This window comes from Bombus huntii, chromosome 9, assembly GCF_024542735.1.
Source record: "Bombus huntii isolate Logan2020A chromosome 9, iyBomHunt1.1, whole genome shotgun sequence".
In the NCBI taxonomy this organism is placed as follows: Eukaryota; Metazoa; Arthropoda; class Insecta; order Hymenoptera; family Apidae; genus Bombus; species Bombus huntii.
The window spans coordinates 4,125,355-4,144,337 of record NC_066246.1 but is presented as its reverse complement, the minus strand read 5'-3'; the positions used below and the strand labels follow the sequence as shown (position 1 = coordinate 4,144,337).

Below are 18,983 nucleotides of genomic sequence, written 5' to 3'. Positions count from 1 at the left end.
GTCTCTGATTCCCGTGTTCCGCGTATCATTGTCCCCCTTTTCCACCCGGGAACTGGCTTTCGAGCGATGAAATTGTCCGTACCGCAACCAAGATTTATTTAATTAGACGTTACACCCTCGTTTCGCGTTCGCGGTTCATCCTCGGGAAAGCAAGCGGAATTTTTGTCGGTGACAAATCAATTTCCGTTGGTTTGGTCGAGGCTGAAGATCGAAGCGCGTTTGTAGAAAACACCGTAGGCGACGAGCAACAAATTTTTCAACGGCAAGAGAAAACTCGTACGTTGTAACGTGGTCGAGGTTCGCGAAAAAGAAAACCGTCTCTGTAGAAAAAAACTTTGATGCGCCATCTTTTATTCGTTTAGAGAGACGACGTAGACAAAAGCGAAGATACGATCGACTCGAAACGTTTGTACTATGCCAGTGGCACCGTGTTCTAGCGTTATTTATAGCTACTTGGAATAGAAAATTGCGCTTAAATTCTGTGCCGCGGTATTCTCATTGGCGAGTAGAACATTTTCCGATAGAGAAACGACGTTTTTCAATTCTGGCGCTTACAGTGTGCTCTACGAGCACACCCTTCGATCGTCGGATAGTCGCGAAACGCGATGGAAGCTCGCACGACTTTTCGACCGACGATACCCGACACGTCTATACGAGTTCGTAGGGACGAAATCGAAACGCGCGATGTTACGACGATTCTTTGCGCTGACCGTGCAAACATTTCAAGGCCATGCCATTCTTCTATCGGCTTATCACCGCCAAGTCGTCCAGGCTATTCGCTGCGTTATGAGAATCGAGTAATTATCGCGTCATACCTCCGAGAGTCGTATTTATAGCGCCTCCAGGAAGCGTCTCTTCGGTCCATCCACGTGTACGGCCGATTAAAACGCAACAACCAGCCACGGACGAGTTGGCGTTCGTGCTCCGAGACCGATGCTTCGATAATATCGGGCGTCACCGTATTTCTTTTTACGTTGATGCAATAAGAAAACGGATGGGATTTGGGACAACGCGCGAAGGCTAATCGAAGAACGGCCGTCGTTTAACCGGCTGTCGACATCCGATCCGATAGTAGGCGTTTCTCCTTTGCGGTTTACGCAAACTCCATCGTGTAGTTAACCGTTCGAAAGCAAACACTCGAGGCTCGCTAGCTTGTCACAATATGGTCGCAATTTGTTTTCGAGACCGGGGGGACAGGTAGCTCGAGCGGCTTTTGTTGCGAACTAAACGGATTCCCGGCGAGCTAACCGCTGTACGTATTTCGCTCAACAAGGTGTGAAGTACGTTTTAAAGAGGAAACGAAAAACCTATTCGACCGTTAAAGTCGAATCGCGTGCTACGAAATGTCGGGTAAAACGCCCGCTATCGTCTTCTCGGAGATGATTTTCGCATCTTTTCGTTTTTTCCAGCTATCCTTCGCCAGACGTTTCTTCCCATCGCTGGTCGTTCCTTTAATCGCGTACGCGGCGGAAATTAAAGCAACGCCATCAAACGGGAGTGCAAAAGCCGCGATTTATTAAGGGATCCCTCGCGCGGCGGTGTCACGCGTGACGTAACTTATGGTTGGACAGCGATGCGAACGATACAGAGCACGAGAGAATAGCCGTATATAACGAAGGTTATGGTGTTACCGGTGGATGCTGGAGTGGCAGGGTGTCCAGTGACTCCCATGTCGGCTTGTTATCCGGACCGCCTCATCGTTATCTGCAATTACCCCAAAACAGCCCCTAGTTTATAAATTATAGGCCATCCCCGTTCCCGTCCGCATCCCTCTGCCTATCCCTATCCCTCCTTCGTTCGTCCGTCCGTGCTTTGTGCCTGGAACCCCCGCCAGGATCGCATCTGTCATCAAACCTGACCAATTACGCTCAATTATTTTGCCAACCCCTTTTACATCCTGATCGTTGTTATGTCGCGATGCCGTTGTTACGCGTTGTCGCGTCATCCTCCGCAAACGATTTTCATCGTTCGAGAGAATACTTTTTACGACCGACGAACGAGCAAAACTGGAAGGCCGCGTAAGATCCGAGAGATTAAGGGACGTAACCTTTCCTTACCGACCCGATCTTTCCGAAAGATCGGCCTAGCCAGCCAGCCAGCCAGCCAGCCAGCCAGCCAGCCAGCCAGCCAGCCAGCCAGAGGGATTCGAGATGTACGCGGACGACAATGCGATCAGCCTGCTCCACCTATTGTCGCGGAAATTTCAATGGACATTGCGACAATGAACTGTATCGACAACTGTGCCCCGCGTTGCGCAAACCCCGGGGGACTCCCCGCACGACGACGAGACCGACGTAAGCCTGCTCGACTGCGCTTTTCACGCCCTCCTCCACGGACTACCAGCCGAAATTATTACGTCGCTCGATCCCCTTCTCTCTCTTCCTTTCTCTTCCCATCCACACCTACGTACTTACCTACGGTCCACGTGCAAATTCCGCCCTCCGTCTAATCGTCTCTGGCTGTTCGTCGACACCTTGCCGACAAATTTCCGGTTAATCGAACACGCAACAAACAAACTTGTATAACAGCCTTTATTTTTTGATCGACATGATACAATTCTGTTTGACGCGCGCTAACCACGTAACTCGTCGTTTCGCATTGTTTCTCGTGTACCGCTCGTTACATCGATTCTTACGAGGCTCGAAGCTCGCCGCGTATGCATAGTATGTCAAGCAATACGAGATTCGTTGGTTCCATCTCGTTCCATCGAAGTTTTCCGCGGCCTCGCGCCTTCGTTTCACCTTTGTATCCTGCTCTGTAATCTCATTTCCATACACGTAAGTACTTTACAACCCCTGCTATGTGTGTGTTTTATTGCTGGCCGATGCGACGCTACGCCGCACCGGGCCGCGTCGCGTCGCGTCGCGTCGTTGCTAACGCCTCGTAACGGGAAACTGTGAAAGTCACAGGCATCGAGCTACCGCTTCAATCGACCGCTATCTATCGATAATGTTTATAATAAGATTGACTTTAGCACAAAAATACATTTTTATAATTACATCTAGACCATATTTTTGCGTATCAACAATGCCGGCGTATTCTAACTAATCGTATTGTATCGAAAAATTCAAACGGACATCACACGCCACCCTATACAGAATATCCTCGATTCGAGACGCACGTCCTTCGAATTTCTCCAGTTACGTGAAAAAGAAGACACGTTTCTCCGTTCTATAGACGAAACATCGCGAATCGATCGTTACCACGTTAATTTTCACCTTCAATTTTATTAGATATGTATGCCGATAAGTGAGATACGCGATAACCATAATATCTCTCCTTCGTTCTTCAAATACATTTTTTCTCTGTGTACGCGTGTGTCTGTCTGTGTATGTATGGTAGTGTATATAACATACGTGTGTGTAAATGTTCATAAATATATGCATATACATGTGCAATACGTGTGTATATATAAATGTACACGTATTCTATGCGTGTATATATATATAGGTATATACACACAAAAGTTTAACTTTAATACACGCTTGGAAGACAGAGGTTCGTGTTACGCACATATCCCTAATTGTAATATTATTCCTGCGAAACACGCGTAAACATATACGCACGCGTACAGATTACGTTTAAGTACGACGTTTGGGATCGAGTCGTCGATCGGCCGGTTCGATTCGATATCCTTCCCCTTCAATTGTCTCGTCAAGCTTCGTTTTTCTACCTTCTCCATACTCGCACATAGCGAAAACCTTTACAATATCGTTGATTAAAGATCGACGACCACGTGTATTCGCTTATTCGCCTCGCCTGTTCCCAAAGCACGACGGCTCACCGTCGATTCTTTCGCTCGATCGTCTCGGGGATAAGTTTACGCGTTAAGATATGTATTTATACGTAACAATGGTCTATCCATACGCTATAGAGTAGTAACGAATGTTACTTTAGATTAGTAACGAATTTGAACAGACTTAAGGTAGGCGAAAACTCGACGCGTTCGCCAAAGTTTGCGAATCGCGTCGCGGTTTCGTTTCGCGAACGATGGAAAAAGAAGATGCGAAGGATAAGAAGACGGATCGGACAAACGATACGGATAATTAATCGGGACGCGATTTGTTACGCGTTAACGTTGAATTTCCCTCGAGCAACGTAGGTAGCTGTGCTTCTCTCTCTCTCTCTCTCTCTCTCTCTCTCTTTCTCTCTCGTTGGAAACGTTGGGCTTTCTATACAGGGAGCTTCGCCGATCGCGTCCTAATATATTTACACGATATATTACATCGAGAATTAGAAGATAAAAACGAAACGACTTAATCTAGCGATCGTCACACATATAAAATGCAAATGCCACACGCCGATCCACGATTCGTAAATCGCGCGACTTTTGTCTCGCTGGTTTATTTCAAACGCGCTTAAAATAAAACAGCGAAACGATTTCTACTCGACGAAGTAGAATCTACCGTTTATTCGGCCGTTTACATGAAATTAAACGTCGTATTTGAGTCTTGTCATTTGCGACACGATACGTTTACGACGACGCTGTTAAATACTATGTACATTTGAAAACGGAAGAAATGACGAAAGCTTAAAACTAGCAATCTGAAACCGTCGAACGATGCCGAATGATCTGAGTATCACCGCGGTATAGAACTGTGCTCGTCTATGCTATTCGTTTTCCTAACGAATCTACTCTCAGCTGCCAATCAGGGCTTTCCTTCCTCGGAATTTCGAGGAAATCGACGATTCTCTCACACTCTCTCTCCCTCTCTCTCTCTCTCTCTCTCTCTCTCTCTCTCTCTCTCTCTATTTTTTTTTATCGTTTTATGATATAAATTACCGAAGCGAAGGATTTCACAAATCATCGGAAGCAAACGGCATCAACTCGACACGCGTACAAACGGACATCGTAACGTAGAAAAGATCAATCCGCTTCGAGATCGCTCGCTATACGTTAGAATTATGTGTACGAGATTCCTCGCGACTCGCGTCGCAGCTAGCTATCGATAAAAAGTACGAAACACGATACAAACATTTTAGTTCAAGTATACGATTTGTGAGAAAGAGGGTGGTGTATCTCTCGAACGACGTAGTCTTCCGAGTATTCCCTCCTACGTAGACGATGTTTATTAATCCGCGTTATCCACGACAGGGAGAAGCGGACCGATATCTACCAAATTGGAAATCTATCGATACAACCATCGGAGCTCGCGAACACGAATTTAACACGAACACGGTGTATTTTAATTAATAATTATCCCGAACGTTGCTCGTTGGTTGCTTCGATCCGTCCCGATCGATCTTCTTCGCAACCAACGACTTTTACGGAGACAAGTTGTAGCCGTTTGCGACCGACCTAAAAGTACGAACCAATGAAGTTTCGTTTGACGTCTACGCGTCGATACGAGTTGCAAACGGATGGCGAAGAACGCGTTTCACGAATTGGACAATCATAACCGCACGGATGTTTTCTTTTTCTTCCGATTGACGTCGTTAACTCTGAATAGGACAGTTCGACGCGAATAATGATTTACAAAGGTTCAGGGAACATGGATAAAATGTTGACGTTGGTGTACTGTCGGGATAGAAGTTTCGAACGAACGTAACTCCGGATTCTGGAAGGAACGTTTGCATCGATGAATTGTTGTATCAAGGTGGACCAAGACAATATCGTATCACGTCGTCGACGACAGCGACGATTACGCGACCACAGAGAAGAGCATCTCGTAGAAAAGATTGGTCGTTCTCCAAGTGTTGCATCGCCTTAGGCAGCGTCCCCCGGAAAGCTTTTACTCCATAGTGTCGTATTTGACTTTCTTCACTTTGAAGTAGCGATAGGCCGCATAGCCGGTGATAGTAAGTAGAACGGCAGCAGCCAACGTCGAACCAACCGCGACAGGCGCTGTTTCGTCCCGAAATCCGCGCGCGCTCAACGACGTGCACGAGAATTCCACAGCAAACTCGTTGTTCTTGAATTTGAACGGCTGCAGCTTCATGTCCCTGAAATTTCGAACAAAAATCCATCCGCCGATTATTAACTATAGCCAGCTTAATTATTAACACGATTCTCTGTACTCTAAGCAGAATGTCCTAAGATTAATTTTTGCTCTTGATATTTGTTAATACCTGAGGAGCACTATGGCGTGATTTTTCCCATCGGTCAATTGAACTTCCGTTTCTTCGCTGCAAGCGTACGACTTTCCAACCGGTGTCGGGAACAGCATGGAGCTGTGCTTTTGTCCGGTACTCAATCTAATCGTTTTGTCTTGAAAGAAAAATGATTCGTGATTATCTGATCGGGGAAACGAACATCTCGCGCGACGAGCCTTCCGCTCCAATCGACTTACTTGGTTGATCGATATTTAAGAAGTGTCGATCGCTCGAGTTGTACGTTAGTTCGATCTTCTCCACGTACCAACGTTCGCCACCGGGTGTCTGAAAAAACAATTCGTTTGCTCCGTTATTTCACCGTCGTCTTCGGAATCGGTTCAATTTCGATCGGAGGATGAACGATGAATTTTTCGGACGATGTAACGTCATTAACGGAAATCGAAAATCGTCGCGCACGGATGAAAAACCCCGAAAGAATAGAATCGCAGAAAAATGGAAGGAGGAAAAAGGGTTGGTCGCGTATCGATTTGTACGAGAGAGAGAGTAACGCAACATTCGTGACCTCGACCGTTTCTAGGAATGGCCCGTGTATAATAACTAAGCGTATAACTAAAGGAAAGAAGATTATTACGCGTCTACTTGTCCAGACAAATTAGTTTATCGTCTTAAAAACCTAGCTTCCCTGAAGTACGATATTTTCGTTAAAATGATCTTAATTTCTTAATTTAATTTCCACATACGAAACAAACCCATTAGATCGCGAACGCAGTTGCAAAATGCGTATAGATTACAAAAGTTTAAACGACGACTCCTAGCACGCGCCAAAAGAAACTGAGAAAAACTTCGCTACTAAACAGTAATTGTTAGCAATCGTGCACATCTTATGGACGGGGTTGAAGCTTCTAAATTTAGATGTAAACCTACGCGGTAAAGATATATCCACTTGCCTGAATGTCTTCAAAGTAATTAAAAATTTAGTAATTTTGCCAGTGATGGATAGTACACAGGATCGTTTATCAAAATGATACCGATTTACGTCGAATTATATACGATTTATCGTACGATAAGGTCGCTTCAAGGTTATTCAATGTTACGGCGGAATCAGGAGGATGTGGATAAAATTATTTGGAAATCTGCTGGCAGGTCGTTCGACGATGGTGCGACTCCTATAAGCTCTAGGCTTTAAATAATAAGGAACTAGTAGCCAAGAAAAAGATAAAAGACTATAGTGAGAAAAATGACAGGAAAAACGATGTGTTACCTACCTTTGCGAAGCTCCATGATAGTATGTACGCATCCCACTTGAGCAACATCGTCACTGTATTTTCGTTATCGCAATTGCCGGTCACGGTAGCGTCGGTGGGAACGTAAATATTCGCCACCTAAAAAAAAGTACAATATTCGATGCTTTTTTTCTCGCAACTTTCCTCTTGTATTTTCTTTACGCTGTCTTATCTTACTTCGTCCTCTCCTTTTTTCGTTCGATATTTCACGGTGATCAGGGCGTCTACTTGCAGAAGAATACAAGCTTGCCCATTATTACCGTCCAGACGATACAAAGGTTGCTCGGCGGAAGATGATCTATGCGTCGTTGTTGACTCCGAGGACATTGTAGTAGTACTCTTCGCTTCGTTCAAATTTCCCACCAGCTTTAAAATGCATCGATATGAAGATTATTCTTTGAAAAAAGAGGATTTAAAATAAATGCCCCTTCTCTCGATAAATATAGACCAGCTTCGCGAAGAGTCATATTCTACGTTTAAATCGTTTAATCGATCGCACATGGATCTACTATGTGTATATTCCGGCACGATAGTAGCTGGCTTTATTTCCTTACTTTGTGAAAATTGCAAATCGTATGGCGAATCGAGTCGAGGTATCGTAGTCGAACGGTTGTATGGTTCGCGAAAACAGTATGAAAAGAGCAACAGGTTATGCTTGGGCTATTTATAAAAAAAAAAGGGGTGAAGAATCATGATCGTGGGTCACACGATGGAATCGTGTGCAAAAAAATCGCGAGCGCTGATAAAACGTTTGATTGGGAAATAGTAGTTTTGCAACAAATACATACGTATCCTTTAAGACTTCGATTAGATAACTATTCGTGTATACGTATGTATGTATATCGATGACGAGAACTACTATTAAAACTAGATGCAAGTGACGATGAAATGAACTTTGGTGCAGATTACGGGAATGCGGAATTCATTTTGCTACATCGTTTGCGCGATTGCGTTCGTTCACGTTGTGACAGAGTGTTCTTACCAAAGTCTGAGATGGCGAAGTCTTCGACTTGGACTTGGAACCTGGAAAGTCGATGAGAATTTTCGGTGTTCGACGTGTCGTGTATAGTTGGTCGTCCAATTTTTGCGGCGTCGGCGACGAGCTAGGTACGCTGAACGCGGTACTCAGGACACACCCTGAAAGAAAAAATCATTTGTCACGATACGACGAGCTAGGCTTCTTGATCGTGATTCTTTTGCCACTGTCCTTCCCAGGAAGGTGCGCGCGTCGATGATTTTTTCAATGAAAGTTTCTCACCCCTGTCACTCCCAATGAATGATTCAGGGTAGTTGACTTTATGAAAACCGCCCCGTAAAAATGACGTCGCGCGCTATCGCATGGAGCATCTGGTGAAACGTTGCTCCCTTATTTTTGCGATGGTCGCGTTAAAATCTTATTCTTCGACAGGACGTCGCTAATTAACGATGTAATTGTAAAATACAGCAAGAAGGATACAGCACCGCTGGAATGAAAATCTCAATGCCGTGAAAATGTCAGCGAAATTCGACTGACACGATGTCCCCTACTCTCGTTCCCACTATTCGGTTAATTAAAGTCCTTGGCTTTTACAACATAATGTTCAACGTAATGTTGCAAACGCGATGAAAGCAGAACGAGGCAACTTGACGAGTTAACCAGCACGATAAGTCGATTGGTTGCGTCACGATCGAAAAGTTGGATTTTTAGTTTGATTAAGCAGCCCTATTCCTAAGCCTGATAGTTAATCGAAGAAACTCACAGAATATAAATATCGCCTTGGTGTTATCCATACGGTGTGGCATCTTTTTCTCTTTGCTTGTACTCGTAACGTCGACAAGTATGAAACAAATAAGTCTGATCTGGTCGGTTGTGTCGATTGCACGTAAGACGATTTCACCTAGGCGACGTACGCGAAGCTTGTGTGCCGAACGCGAAAGCTCAGGCGCAGATGGATCGATAATTGGAGCTTTTAGCATGCGCTGCAAAGTCTTTCCCTATACACAGAAACGTAGTGAAATAATGCACAAGAATATAGGTTCGTTCGGTATTTCTCTTCGGGGTGGCGTTGCTGATGACGTTGAATGTTAGCGTTAGCGTTGGCGTTAGCGTTGGCGTTGACTCTGTGGTTGGATTCGACATTGGCGTCGGCATCAACGTCATCGTCGGCGTCGGCGTCGGCACGCTTTTCATTAATTTTATGCGCCCTCGATCTATAGATATTTCTACTTAACGATGATTCATCAACCGCATTGAATGAAACGACGAGGAATAGTAAAATCGAACGATGCTCCCGTATCGACAGATAGCTCGATATGTTTTCTTTATCGATAGTATTTGGATAATAACAAACGTGTGAAATATTCCGCTCTAGCTACGACTAGTGACAAAAGAAGTTAAGTATCTAGGTACGCAAGAATCTCTGTACGCGAAAGTATTACGTTTAAAGATTATGTTATCCTTATTTTGATAGAACTTTCTGACAAAGCTTGGTTATTTGACCCATAAATAGAACGATATCAAATAACGGTATATCTTTGTTCCGTCATTCGATATCTATATAAACTATCTTCTTCGAAAAGGAACCGCAACGATGACGACCGTTACTTACGACTTACGTCATTATCCTTCTGACTTTCGATTATTAAAGTTGCGTTCTGACGTACTTTTACCTAGCGTGAATAAGCTTACGTTCGTAAAATCCAGCGATTTTGCACAGTGGGTAATCACCATACGTATCACCGTTACATCTATTATAATAAACTTTGTATTTTATTATATTGCATTTATTACCATGGAACGATGAATTTTAAACAGCTTCAGGAAAATTATAAAAATAAGGAAATTTAATTGCATACTCGGTATATGGAGCGTAATGTACGAGGCCAAAGAACGGTAAACTATGAAAAGAATTTATCGTATATATCTAAAACGCGAAAATTAGAATAAATGTTGCGTATGAACCATGTATGGACAGAGATGTCGGTTTAAATACAGTATTCGATAATGGAGACAGATGGCGCATTCGCGTTGTAAAATTAACGATACGTATGCATCGCATTCCACCAGATGTCTCTATGTAAGTTTCGTTGCGGCAACGATTGTCCTCCAACTACGTTTTCACCGGTCACGACCGCAGACGAGATAGAAACAAAACAAGACTTTGGCATAGTTCTCGTCGTGTAAACTGGGATTCTATACGAAGCTGCAAAGGTTCGAAATTGGCTTGAACTTTTGATTCGAGGAAGTAGAATTCGATGATCGGTAAAAGTCGTTAACGATTTTTTCGAGTGGAAGACTATGTTGACACTCAGAGTAAGGGACGAGGGGATATCAAGGGCCAAGTGAATTGCGTAGTGAGAGGAGAATTATTTTTGATTTCCAGGCGAACGTCGTCGATCGTTTCGCAGTTACCGCCGTAGTTCGATCCATAGTTGAACGTTTCTTAGTTCAGAAGAGTTTTGCTACGTCTGTTAATCATCCTGAAGCGAAGATGTCGTTCGAAGTTGAGAAACGTAAGGCAAACGATCATTTTATTTATTTCGATAGTTACGTAAAAACTGATGTTGTCGATCGTTCGATACGATCGCGAACATCGATATGTAAATTATATCGTTCTAAAATAGAGCAAACACTTGATTGCTGTTGGTTGTTTGTTCTGTTGGTAGAAACGATAGGAAATACAACGACACGAAACGTCGTCGATTATCATTGAATTTCTGTTGAATAGAGAAATTCTTGACCATGCCACTAGAAGAAAAAAGAAAATATTATAAAGGGAGCGTAATTACGTTGGACCAAATTCCAACGTGGGCGGAATATTGGACTAAAAATAAAGGAAATATCGGTATAACGAATCTCGAGAAAGTCGAAAAGGTCGAGGAGGAAATGGCTAAGAAAATTTCGATATGGCAAGGAGATATCACCTCCCTCGAAATAGACGCGATCGTTAATGCAGCAAACTCGAGTCTTCTCGGCGGCGGTGGAGGTATTCATACATAGGGACATTACCTAGAAATAAGAATCGATAAAGTATAGCCCGGTATATCGAGAAATGTAAAATATCTATTCCCTAGTTGATGGAGCTATTCACAAAGCTGCTGGACCAAATTTAAAGAAAGAGTGCGCTACTCTGGGAGGATGTCGTGTCGGTGAAGCAAAAATAACTGGGGCTTATATGTTGCCTGCAAAGCGTTAGTATGACAAACTCATAGTCAGGGGTTGTATTTTCATGGGTGTAACTTTTTAGATGTCATTCATACTGTTGGTCCGCAAGGTGAAAAGCCAGAAAAGTTGAAGGAGTGTTACGAAAATAGTTTAACAGTTGCCAAAGCAAACGAGTTGCGCACAATTGCTTTTCCTTGTATATCGACAGGAATTTATGGATATCCTCAAAGACCAGCAGCCAAAGTGGCTTTATCGACGGTCAAGAAGTTCCTACTCGACAACAAAGACAGCGTAAGATTTCGTTTTGATGAAATATGGCAACGTTCCAGTGCGATGTACAGTGTCAAGATATTGATAGCTGTTTGAAATTGCAGGTGGATAGAGTAATCTTTTGTCTATTCTTGAAAACCGACAAAGACATATACGAGGAATTGTTACAAAAATATTTTGCTATCGATTAGACGACTCTCTGACAGAAGTATCCCATGTTTTGAGGTTAAACTCGAAACGAACAAAGCTAAACTGTATCAGTGTACATTCGTCGAATAATATTCGTAGAAAAGTATGAAAACGAGATATTTTTCCTAGACATCTCCTCCGTTCGAAGCGAATTCGGGAATTCTGTCGTTGATGGTAGGAAACGCGTCGCGAGAATATATAGCTGATTCGAATGTTGGCGGGTTATCGCATCGTTCGCCGCCGCGTAGCGTCCGTGATCAGTACGATTACAGCGCCGCGACTTTACGGCCCATCCGCATCGTGTTTCGACCCGACGACGGTGCGTCGCCATCTTGAAAAATCGAAGTGTGGTAATGTCTGTATGTGGTAATAGGTGGGGGACGGTCGTTAATGTGGTGCGTCTCGTACGGAAAATCTGTCACAAATGGGTAAATATCTCTTGTATCGAAGCCGCTCGATCAAAGGATCGGCTCGGTTTTGATTTATTTCGCGACGAGCTAAACGTAAGAACGCTGGCAAAAGGAGCACACCCATAGTTCCGTAGTGCTCTTGCCGATCTGTCGTGGCGAAGGTGCGTTCTCTCAACCAAGATCGCGGCTAGTGAGTAGTGCTTGCGTTCGAGGAGTACAGTGTCATTTTTGTGGACAGTTTTCACGATTTTAAGGTCAATCACATGGTCGAGATTGCATTTTCGTCGTCTCACCGTTAGGAAAGCAACGTCGTCGACGTCGTCGACCGTCGAAAACGGAGTATGTGCTTATGCGAGTTCGTGGCGTGAAAATCGTCGAATTAGTCAAATCGATCGCAACGGTCATAACGGTCGAATCGAATTTAAAATATTGGGATTTCGTGATCGGAACGAAACATAGGTTGTATCCCCTCGGTCGATCGGTCGGACAAGGCGGACGTACGGACGGAGTCCCGTAATCCTGAATGGCCGCCGCCACCGCTTTCTAGGTTACTGACGGACATCTAAAGAGAGTGACAGAGAACGACCGAGTGAAAGAGTATACGCGCACACGAGAGGGATAGAGAGTGAAAGAGTAAGAGAAAGATAGGAAAGGAGGCGTAGTGGAAAGAGAACGAACGAGAGGGAACGTTGTCTAGAGAGAAAAGAAGAGAAGAGCAAGGAAAGGAAGGGAAGAGAAGAGAAGAGAAAGAAAAATAGCGTGTGAGCGAGCTAGCGCGTGCGCTCACTCACTCACGCCTTTATACACGAGCGAGTACCGATGTGCGGCCTCCGAGGTACCCGATCACCATCGTCTCTCGGGTGTATTTCTCGTGTTAGTCGCCGATCTCAGATCGGAGACTCGTTGCATGCGGCAGACGAAGCTTGAATCGCTGGTGCTGCTACAGCCGCTGGTGCTGCTACCACCGCTGCCGCTGCCGTCACCGCCGCCGCCGCCACTTCCACCGCTGTCTTCGTCGTGCACCTCGACTTCGACGCTGAGACTTTACCTTAGATAAACGCGTGCTGCTTTCGTACTCGTACGCGTGTATATGCATCTCGACGCGTACGTATCTTAACGGACTAGTGATATATCCCCGTGTTGCGTCCTACCTAGCAGTACAAGTGGGTGTGGGTTTCGTTCGTACGATTGGCGTGTATGCATGCGCGTGTGTTTCCGTCTACATATACGTGAAATTGCGCTCGCGCGTACCATATCGCTCGTTTATATGCACGGTCGTGTAACGTGGTGGTAAGTATGAAAAAAATCAGGCTCGAGAGGAAGGAGTTGCCGGCGAACCATGTCGCGAGAAGTTGCTTCCTTTTTTTCCATTTCTCCTTCTCTCTGCCGTCTGCCGTCTCCTCCGATGTGGCTCTCAACTCGGAAAACGCTTCTTCCCCTTGACTCCGACTCTCGTCGTATTTTCTCACTGCTTCTCTCTCACCTACTCGTGCTTTCGTTCGCCGACCTAACCCCACATTTTGTTCGTTCGCGTCTGTCACGAGCATGCCTCGAGCCTGACCGGGGGCCGGGTTTCTCGTTGACGTATCGTTCCGATGTCGGAGCTGTATACACGACCACCGAAATACCGTGTTTCCACACCAAAAAAAAAAAAAACAGTCAAAGTGCGTGAAACCGACTCGGCTGCAAAAAGCGAAGGAAAAATGGTCACGTCGCCGAACCAACGTTTACTCGTTGTCAAGATCGCTCTCTCGCGTAACATATGTATGTACATATATATGTACATACGTGTTGCACGTCGTAATCGAAATATATTTTTACCTGTCTCAGACCCCCGTGTTCCTTTCGCCGCAAGTTACTCACGCTTCTCGATGCTATCAACCTTTTTCGATCGACGCGTCACAACTCAGGGAAACGATCACCGGCTATAATATCGATTTATCGATGTCTTCGATCATTCGTGAATCATCGCGTTTCCCCGTCTTGTACGAAACTGTTACAATCGTCCGTCGTAAAATATCTTTTCGTCGCGATTTCTCTCCTTATTTCGATTTCGTTCGTTCGTTTTGAACTTGCACCGATTTTGCGAGAATTCAATTTGCAACGACAAGCCGATGTTGCATCACGACGATCGATCGGACGATGCCGATGGAATTTAACGCGACTCGTTCGAACGATATCGCCGTGCATCGATCATTTTTAACAACCCTCTGTACTTTCACAACCATCGGTTCACGATCACCGAGATATCCGAGCATTGTTCTCCAAACGATTGCGCACCGTTTCTTAAAAGGCAAACACGCTCGATGCGCGAAAAGCTTGGCATTTTGTCGTTACTCGTACTTCGACTGTCTATGTACGTGCCTATATACGTATGTGTGTGTATGTATGTATATCTCTCTGCGTACGAGCACGCGCGCGTTTGTCGGTTAGGTATCGCCGGTTGTTGTCGAATAGCTTGGTATTATTATCGTCGAAGTTTACACCGCTTAGCGTCACGTTTGTCTCTTTGCCGTTCTTTTCTCGATCGATCTGAAACTTTATTTTTCCTAGTGAACGAGCCAGCGAAGAAAATAGATAGGAAGGGGAACAGGTAGGTAGGATATATAAAGGGAGAGGGGTGCGAGTGCTGGTTGTTACTCGTTAGCCAACGATTTATTCTTGGATTACGTTATGGAACCCTGGTTCGCGAGTTTATGTAATAGTCTTGGTCCGTGGCTAGCGCGCTACAATTAACGGAAAGGCGAAACAAAGCGAAGCAAAACAAACGGGAAACTTTCCTCGCGATTCACCGAATCACTGAGCCGAAATAGGAAACGCGCACGCGTTTTTCTCACTCTGTTGAGTGTAAGTCGCGTCGGCTCGTTAGATTCTCAGGCTCGAAACGATAACGTTTCGTTCGCGTGTAAAGATGATCGCGAAGGGAGCGGCGGTGGCAGCGGCAGCGGCAGCGGCGGCGGTGGCCGGTGGTTTGAGAAGTTTCGGAGTAGTCGTAGCGGCCACCTCTTGCTGCGCGTGTACCGCTGACCCACTTCATAGGGATGGTCTGAAACCTAATTTCGCCCGACGCGACGCTCCGAGTGCAAACCACCTTCGACCGAACGAGAGAATCGTTGCCGCGTTCGCGATCTCTCGTACCGCGGCCACGAGTACAGTCACGATCGTAGACACGGTCGTGCGCGCACTTCAACAGCCGGTTCAAGCTTCGACGCTACTAGCGCACGCGTCATCCCTTCGCCGCGAAATTCCCAATCGAACTTCTCCTCGATTCGCGTAAATATGAACGCGACCGCGTTTTACCGATTCACCAACGATTCGCTCGCGCTCGCCCTCGTTGATTCTATTATTAGCTGGAAACGCCTCGCAGGTGTCCGAATAAAATTATCTTCCAAACACCTGTTTCTCCTTCGTTCGGATTCGAGCCCATTGACAGATCTTGTCGCGTGGTTACTATCTCCGATACGATACGCGCAGTGGATACACGAGATACGCGCGCACGTCCTTAATATTTGATATGTTGGAGCTGTCGGTCTGTGGCTTTCCCGTTGTAAAGTGGTCGACCAAAGGCGGAAGCGTGTCGCTTTGCGTTTCGTGTCTCGACGAAGGGTGTGCGTTGCAGCGAACGTTGGAGAATTTATTCACCGGTCGAAATTAGTCGCAGCAACGCAGAATCGTTTCGTATCGTGACGTTTGCGAGATTGATGTTCGCAACGGAGCAGGACGGACTAATAATCTCTGTGGCGAGGGACGACTTTCGCCAACCTTGTTTCACCCGAGAAATTCGCGTTCGAACGTCCGAACGCGTACACGCTCGATAAGGTTGACACGAGGCGCGCGATTTCATCGATAACTTCCTTTTCTTTGCTATCGTGTAGCCGGCCTCCGTTCGTATTCGTTGTCAGGGATTTCCTTCCATATGGTTGGATCGAAATTTTGGCAAAAATCAAACTGAAACTATCGCCGTCCAACATTTACGCTTCGGTGACCATTTTTTCCGACTCTTACCGTTCGATCGATTCGCGGAAAAGTTGGTTTTGTCCGAGGAGACACACGGTGGAAGTGTCGACGAGAAGGTAATCGAGCGAACATCAGTGCGCGAGTGTCACACGGAGAAGCAACGTCTATTTGGAACGCTCGGATACAACACCACGCGGCGAAGTTTATCGTTTTCTCTTTTTCGCCGTTGGAAACGCCGCCGCTTTCCCCGAGTCGATACGTTCGCACGCGATTTTCCTATTTTCCGAGCTTTCGTTACCTCCGATCGCACGAGCCTGTATGCGTAAAGACCGGCACAAAGCGCGAGACTTTTACCACGGGTCAGACAGACGAGAGCCAAAGTTGGCCCGATGTTACGTTCCGATGTACAGTCGGTAGCAAGGTATGATTCACTCTCTCGCCTACCTGTACAGGTCGGGTTTCTATGGCTGACTTAACGCAGCAGGATTCACGTCCCCGTTCGCGTACCGAATCGTAGAGCCTCGGGTTTGCGCCCAACTTCTCTCGAAGATAGATCGAACTTGGAAATTGTGGATAGTCCGTTTTTCACGGAATTGGTACGCGGCTGACAAATAGATCGCACTACTAACTTTTCTCGGCGAAACGGATCGAAGACATTTGGCAATGTTCCTGAACCGTGCGTCACGATGATCGGTAACGTCACCGACGAATCGAAAACATTTTCGCTCGATCCACGCTCGGATTCTCAGCGTAGCGCGTAGATTCCGAGCGTCGCGTGAAAAAAACGCACGCATCGCGACGAAGCAGATTCTCTTTGCCGTTCGGAACGAACGTATTCGGTTGGCCGCGTTATTAACAAAGGACGGTCGGTCGATGATCGATGGACCAAACTTATTAAATTGGATCTCGCATCGATGACCGTCGACGCGAGGACAACCGTACCTTTGGCCGTCTTTCAGATTTATGGAGATACATTTTCATGAACCGTTGAATCTATTCGGAAAGCAGTTCCCGAAAAGGAAGTTTTAATCGTTGGTTCGTACATTCTGTTTCAGGCGTAGGGGGAGAGGGTGCATCGTCGAAGCGTTGGAGGGTTTGAGGCAGTGAAACTGGCTGGCCTACAATGTCCGCTAGTATGCGGAGCACTTTGCAAACCGTTCCAGAATCAGTGCCGGCCGACCACGTCACAAACTCCAAAGTAAGTACGAAAACATGAGGAACGCCAAGCTCGTTACGCTCGTGTAATCGTAACTGTTCTTTCTCGAGGACGAAACGGCACGCCGTGTCTGCGCGCTCGTGCGAACGTGTCCTTTCCGCGCACCATAAGGTGCTTGAAAATGTCAGGCTTCTCCGATCGGTTGGCGCGCGCTCTAAGACGCTTCTTCGAGCTGCGATTTCGTACGTTCGCGTTCCAACTATATTTTCCATTTCTCTGACCGAAGAAAATGTAATCACCGCAGGAACGACACGGTCGCCGTTTCGTCGGTCGATAATGTGCCTTGTCACGCAAAACGTGTTAAGGGTATGGTTGAAGGTTGAACGATTACGCCTGGAAGAATGGTTACGTCCGCGGTAACCGAAAAACGAATTCGCCTAACGACCTGGCGAAACCACGCGTTGATGTTGCGAACAGAATCGTAGAACTGGTATCGTGGAAGATAAAAAGATGGTCTTTGCCGCGGAGAATACGGTTACCGCGAGCGTAGTCGTCCGCCGAGCGTAAGCGTGTCTATTTGGTAATGTTGCTCTGTTGTGACGAACGCGTAATTCTAAAGGTGCTTCGTGACGTCTTTGGTTCGAGGTATCGCAGTGTACTAACGTAACGCTTCTCGATAAGATGAGATAATCGAGAACCCGAACGATCGAATTCGTGGGATATCGATTATCGATTATCGATTCGCGATGTTTACTCGATCGAAAATTATCGCGATCGTTACGCGAATACTCGATTTTTCCTCGATCGACTAGCTGGGATTCTGTTGTCGCGGATCAGGACACGAACGATACTCGATGACTCGGCTGAACAGGTTTTCACGACTGGTTGCTTTCGAATTTTCTCTCGGCGGTAGTGGCCGTCGAACGCTTTATTCTCCGGACCGGCCGAGCTTTCACGTCTTCGTTTCGTATGCGTGACAGAAACGACCGTCAGTTCCTCGACCGCGTACAACGCTGCCCGGTTTACCGTCCCATAGACCTTCGATAGGATACATCGAACATATATACATGGTTTCGCCAGAACATACTTATTCGGTAGTACGGTCGATGACGCGCGATCCGTTTATCGGCCGGTTAAACGGCCGAAACCCTCGTACATCCGGTGTTCGTCGATCTGGCCCGTACAAACTATGGCACGCTGTCCATTTTTGCCTTCTTCTTGCTCGTATTAGCGAACAGGCTAGTAAACGAATTTTCTATATTCTCGCGTCATTTACCAGTAAAATGCAAACGGTCCGTCCGATCGGTTAAGTTTGAAGAGAAGCTTCGATAATCGGAGAGAAATTGGCCAGCGTTGCACTGCGCCAGATCAAACGTAGCGAACTGTACGTTTAATCGCAACTAGTTATTTTCGAGCGATCTAGGCGTAGTCGACGCCGACAGTGACCCGTATTTCGAGTCGTACCGCTTTGAATCGCCTAAGTATCGTCTCCGGTTCACGGAATTCCATCGACTGTTTTA

The 18,983-nt window shown here is 46.0% G+C and overlaps 3 protein-coding genes across 22 annotated transcripts in view; 2 read left to right on the top strand and 1 right to left on the bottom strand.

The window, feature by feature from the left end:
- Nucleotides 1–2,514: 2,514 nt before the first annotated feature.
- On the bottom strand, nt 2,515–9,277 carry LOC126869609 (uncharacterized). Its single transcript, XM_050626411.1, has 7 exons — nt 9,077–9,277; nt 8,320–8,474; nt 7,515–7,703; nt 7,320–7,436; nt 6,291–6,378; nt 6,070–6,208; nt 2,515–5,943 (listed from the first exon to the last, which is right to left on the bottom strand). The coding sequence occupies exons 1-7, from the start codon at nt 9,117–9,119 to the stop codon at nt 5,733–5,735; spliced, it is 942 nt and encodes a 313-aa protein (XP_050482368.1). The 5' UTR covers nt 9,120–9,277; the 3' UTR covers nt 2,515–5,732.
- Nucleotides 9,278–10,368: 1,091 nt separating this feature from the next.
- Nucleotides 10,369–12,052, top strand: LOC126869616 (macro domain-containing protein CT2219-like). Of its 3 annotated transcripts, none has more exons than XM_050626427.1 (6): nt 10,369–10,527; nt 10,700–10,829; nt 11,045–11,302; nt 11,391–11,507; nt 11,564–11,772; nt 11,856–12,052. In XM_050626427.1, exons 2-6 carry the CDS (start codon nt 10,808–10,810, stop codon nt 11,940–11,942), a joined length of 693 nt encoding a protein of 230 aa, XP_050482384.1. In that variant the 5' UTR covers nt 10,369–10,527; nt 10,700–10,807; the 3' UTR covers nt 11,943–12,052. The 3 variants fall into 3 exon arrangements, with proteins under 3 accessions (XP_050482384.1, XP_050482383.1, XP_050482381.1); XM_050626426.1 differs by having other exon boundaries at nt 10,396–10,578; XM_050626424.1 differs by having other exon boundaries at nt 10,396–10,629.
- Nucleotides 12,053–12,215: 163 nt separating this feature from the next.
- Nucleotides 12,216–18,983, top strand: part of LOC126869563 (serine/threonine-protein kinase MARK2-like) — a 49,748-nt gene continuing 42,980 nt past the window's right edge. For 13 of the 18 annotated variants that reach the window (XM_050626283.1, XM_050626268.1, XM_050626269.1 and 10 more), the window contains exon 1: nt 17,363–17,505. Coding sequence is in view for 5 of the 18 variants with exons in the window: in XM_050626285.1 (XP_050482242.1) it covers nt 17,431–17,505 (75 nt within the window). In the remaining 13 variants the exon portion in view is untranslated. Of the gene's footprint in view, nt 13,455–13,503; nt 13,641–16,263; nt 16,729–17,362; nt 17,506–18,983 lie in introns of those variants that run through there. The other 5 variants (XM_050626285.1, XM_050626286.1, XM_050626284.1 and 2 more) reach the window with 5 other exon arrangements.